General features: G+C 47.7%; 1 protein-coding gene across 1 annotated transcript; it reads right to left on the reverse strand.

Moving 5' to 3' along the window:
* Positions 1 to 291: 291 nt before the first annotated feature.
* dmrt3a (doublesex and mab-3 related transcription factor 3a) lies at positions 292 to 1,479 on the reverse strand (the record flags this gene model as incomplete). Its single annotated transcript, XM_014033811.1, is given in 1 exon segment — positions 292 to 1,479. A coding segment is annotated over 1 exon segment (989 nt), but the record flags the coding sequence as incomplete, so codon positions are not given.
* Between the last annotated feature and the right edge of the window lie 1,468 nt (positions 1,480 to 2,947).

Genomic DNA, 2,947 nt, shown 5'->3' on the forward strand with positions numbered 1-2,947 from the left:
TGGATGGATGGATGGATGGTTGGATGTCTGGTTGGATGTGTGGTTGGATGGTGGACTCATCTCAGCAGCTGAACTGGATTCAGGACCTGGATCTGGTTTTGAAACAAACTGTTTTGTCTTCCGGTTGAAGAAGTGGGCGGGGCCAGCTCATGACGTCAGGGGGTTTGATGTTTTTTATCAGAACCTTCAAACTGAACTTTGTGATGTTTGATCAGTTTAAATATAAAAGTTTAAATTAAAAACAATAAAACTTTTATTTTGAAAGACAAATAGAACAAATAAAAACAGGAAGTCGTTTGAAGTTTTTATTCAACACAATAAAAACWAAAACAAGCAGGTTTCATGTTTTTGGCTCATTTCATGCAGAGATCTAAACGTGCRGACCGGAAGTCCATCACCTGTCATTTCCGGTCCTTCTGGGTCAGAACCTGCAGCAGCAGGAGGTGAGTTTAACTTCCAGAAGCAGAACTCAGTCCGGGTCTGATCCGGTTCAGGATCCAGAGTTCAGGACCCGGGTGTCTGCAGAGTCCGAGCGGTCCTCGAACTCCTCTTCGGGGGAGTAGAGTCCGGGTTTGGGTCCCAGGACGCAGGCCTCCTCCTGGATGCTGACCCGCGGCTCCTCGGAGGTTCTGGACGGGATCAGAGGAGATCCTCGGAACACTGAGGCCGCGGGGCCCGAGGCGGCTCCGGGACTGAAGGGGGACACGTACTGGGCCGCGGACCGGAGCTGGTACTGCTGCTGCAGGGCCACGGACCCCCACAGGGTCACGTCGTTGTGCACGAAGGGGCCGGCGTGTGCGCGTGTCAGCGAGCTGCGCAGCATCAGGGGGTACCGGCCCGGCTGCGGGAAGGACGGGTGCTGCAGGGGGACTCCCAGCGCCCCCGGGGACGCCTCTGACCCGAACCGCAGGGAGTCCGGGACCCGGAAGGCCGAGCCCACGGACCACTTGTTGGACGAGGAACCCGGGTGCGGGTACGGACCCAGACCGGGATCCAACAGGTGTCCGTTKGGCGGCAGGACCAGGCCGTCCGGGACCGGTTCTGAGTGAGGGGGCGCGCTCCCGTCCGGGTTCCGACTGGACAGCAGAACCTCGATGGCCCCCACCAGGTCCCCCCCACACCCCCGCAGAATCAAGTCCAGCACCGGGGGCTTGTGGGCCGGGAAGATCTTCTTCAGAACCTCCAGAGGGGGTCTGTTGGTCCTGAGGCTGATGGACCCGGAGAGACCTTGGACCAGCTGGTCCCCTGGGGGGTACCTCTGTGAAGGACTCTCCGCCTCCTTTTCTGGACCACCGGTTCTGGGAGTGCGGCTCTCTTCTGGGTGGGATGGGGGTTCTGGGGGGTCCGGGGTGTAGCAAGAACCGGGTTTGGATCCCTCTGGGGAGCTGGCCGGGTCCTGCTCCTTCTCACTGGAGCTGCCCCCGTTTTCTGGACCAGAACCGTCCTCCGGACCCTCCTCTGGACCGTCCTCAGGGGGTCCTGCAACACACAGAGCCAGAACTGATGGTCCGGTTTTTACTGGACCAGCTTTTATTCTGAAATTCTTACAAACAAACAACAAATAATAAACAGTAAACAACCTGAGGTGTTAACATGATCAGACTGATTTATTTAACTTCCTGTTTGTGTTTTTCAACAAATAAACTCTGTAAACAAAGTTTATAAAATAAACAGCCTGTCAATAAATAAACAAACATTTTCTTTAAATAAATAAACAATCTAAACAAATAATCACAGTGTGAAAATAAACAGTCTGTAAATAAACAAAACATAAACAAATAAACAGTCTGTAAATACTGGAAACCAGAAACTGATTTTCTAGCATCAAATATGAACAAGTTTTTTTTAGCCAAACTAATCTGCTGTCTGTAAACAAAGTTTATAAAATAAACAGCCTGTCNCATTTCTTAACAAAAGAACAATAATTTGGTGGCAGTAGATCTACAAATTGAAAAGAATAACATTTGAATGAAAGCTAAAGTCTGGGCATCAGTGGATCTCTGGCAGCCCCCTCGTTTCCCCCACCTACAAGCCAAACAAACTTATTATGACTAATTTAAGACCCGCTACTCATGTTTTTCTCAAGCTCTTTTACCGTTTATTTATGCCGGGCTAATTAAGACAAAGTGTCAGCACAGCTAGCTGTTTAAAAAGCATAGAAAACATCTAAATGAGAGCTAAAGTCAGCCTAGACTTCCTGGTTTAGGACCATCGCCTGTTTTACGAGAACTGAAAAAATGACTGTCCACGCTGCTAAATTAAAAATTATTGTCCATTCCAACTATAACTGTTAAAAGATAAAAACAAAAGTAGTCAAATAAAAATTAGTTTAAGCTGTTTGTGTGGTTTGCACACATTTAATTGCACTTTTAAGGCTCCAAGTCTTTGTTTTTTGAAGTCATTGTTATTTTGGGGTCAGAAGCTAAAAGGGAACCACTGGTTCAGGACAGAAACTCCTTTCATTTAAAGAAGGGATGGATTTGGCTGAACATTCTGAGATTTCAGATCCTGCTACCAGGTTTAAAATAACTGTCAGCTGTGTGTCTGTGTGTCTGTAAGTCAATGATCAAAGGTCACCTGTGTTTTCTAATCGGAAAAATCTGATAAACAGGAAGTACCTTCATTAAAGCCCATTTCCCACTAATCTAGCTTCACTGATAGTCTAAGGAGGTTCTATAGAACAGATGGAGTACATTAAAACCACGTGACCATGTGATCTACTGTAGAAGCTGAGGCTCAGCAGAACAAGCAAGAGTCTGGCGCAACAACAGCCTATATGCCACGGCCACTAATGACGTATTTCCGTTTAAATTCCAGCCACGCACCTCTCTTCCACTTCCTGCCTGTTGTTGTTAGCGTTAGCTGCTAGTACTAGTCCATGAAAAAGTCACAAAAGTTAAAGCATCTGTGATCTACTGGTATAAAACATGAGTTCTGTTGTGTGTCG

Source organism: Austrofundulus limnaeus, unplaced genomic scaffold, assembly GCF_001266775.1.
Source record: "Austrofundulus limnaeus strain Quisiro unplaced genomic scaffold, Austrofundulus_limnaeus-1.0 Scaffold1855, whole genome shotgun sequence".
NCBI classification, from domain to species: Eukaryota; Metazoa; Chordata; class Actinopteri; order Cyprinodontiformes; family Rivulidae; genus Austrofundulus; species Austrofundulus limnaeus.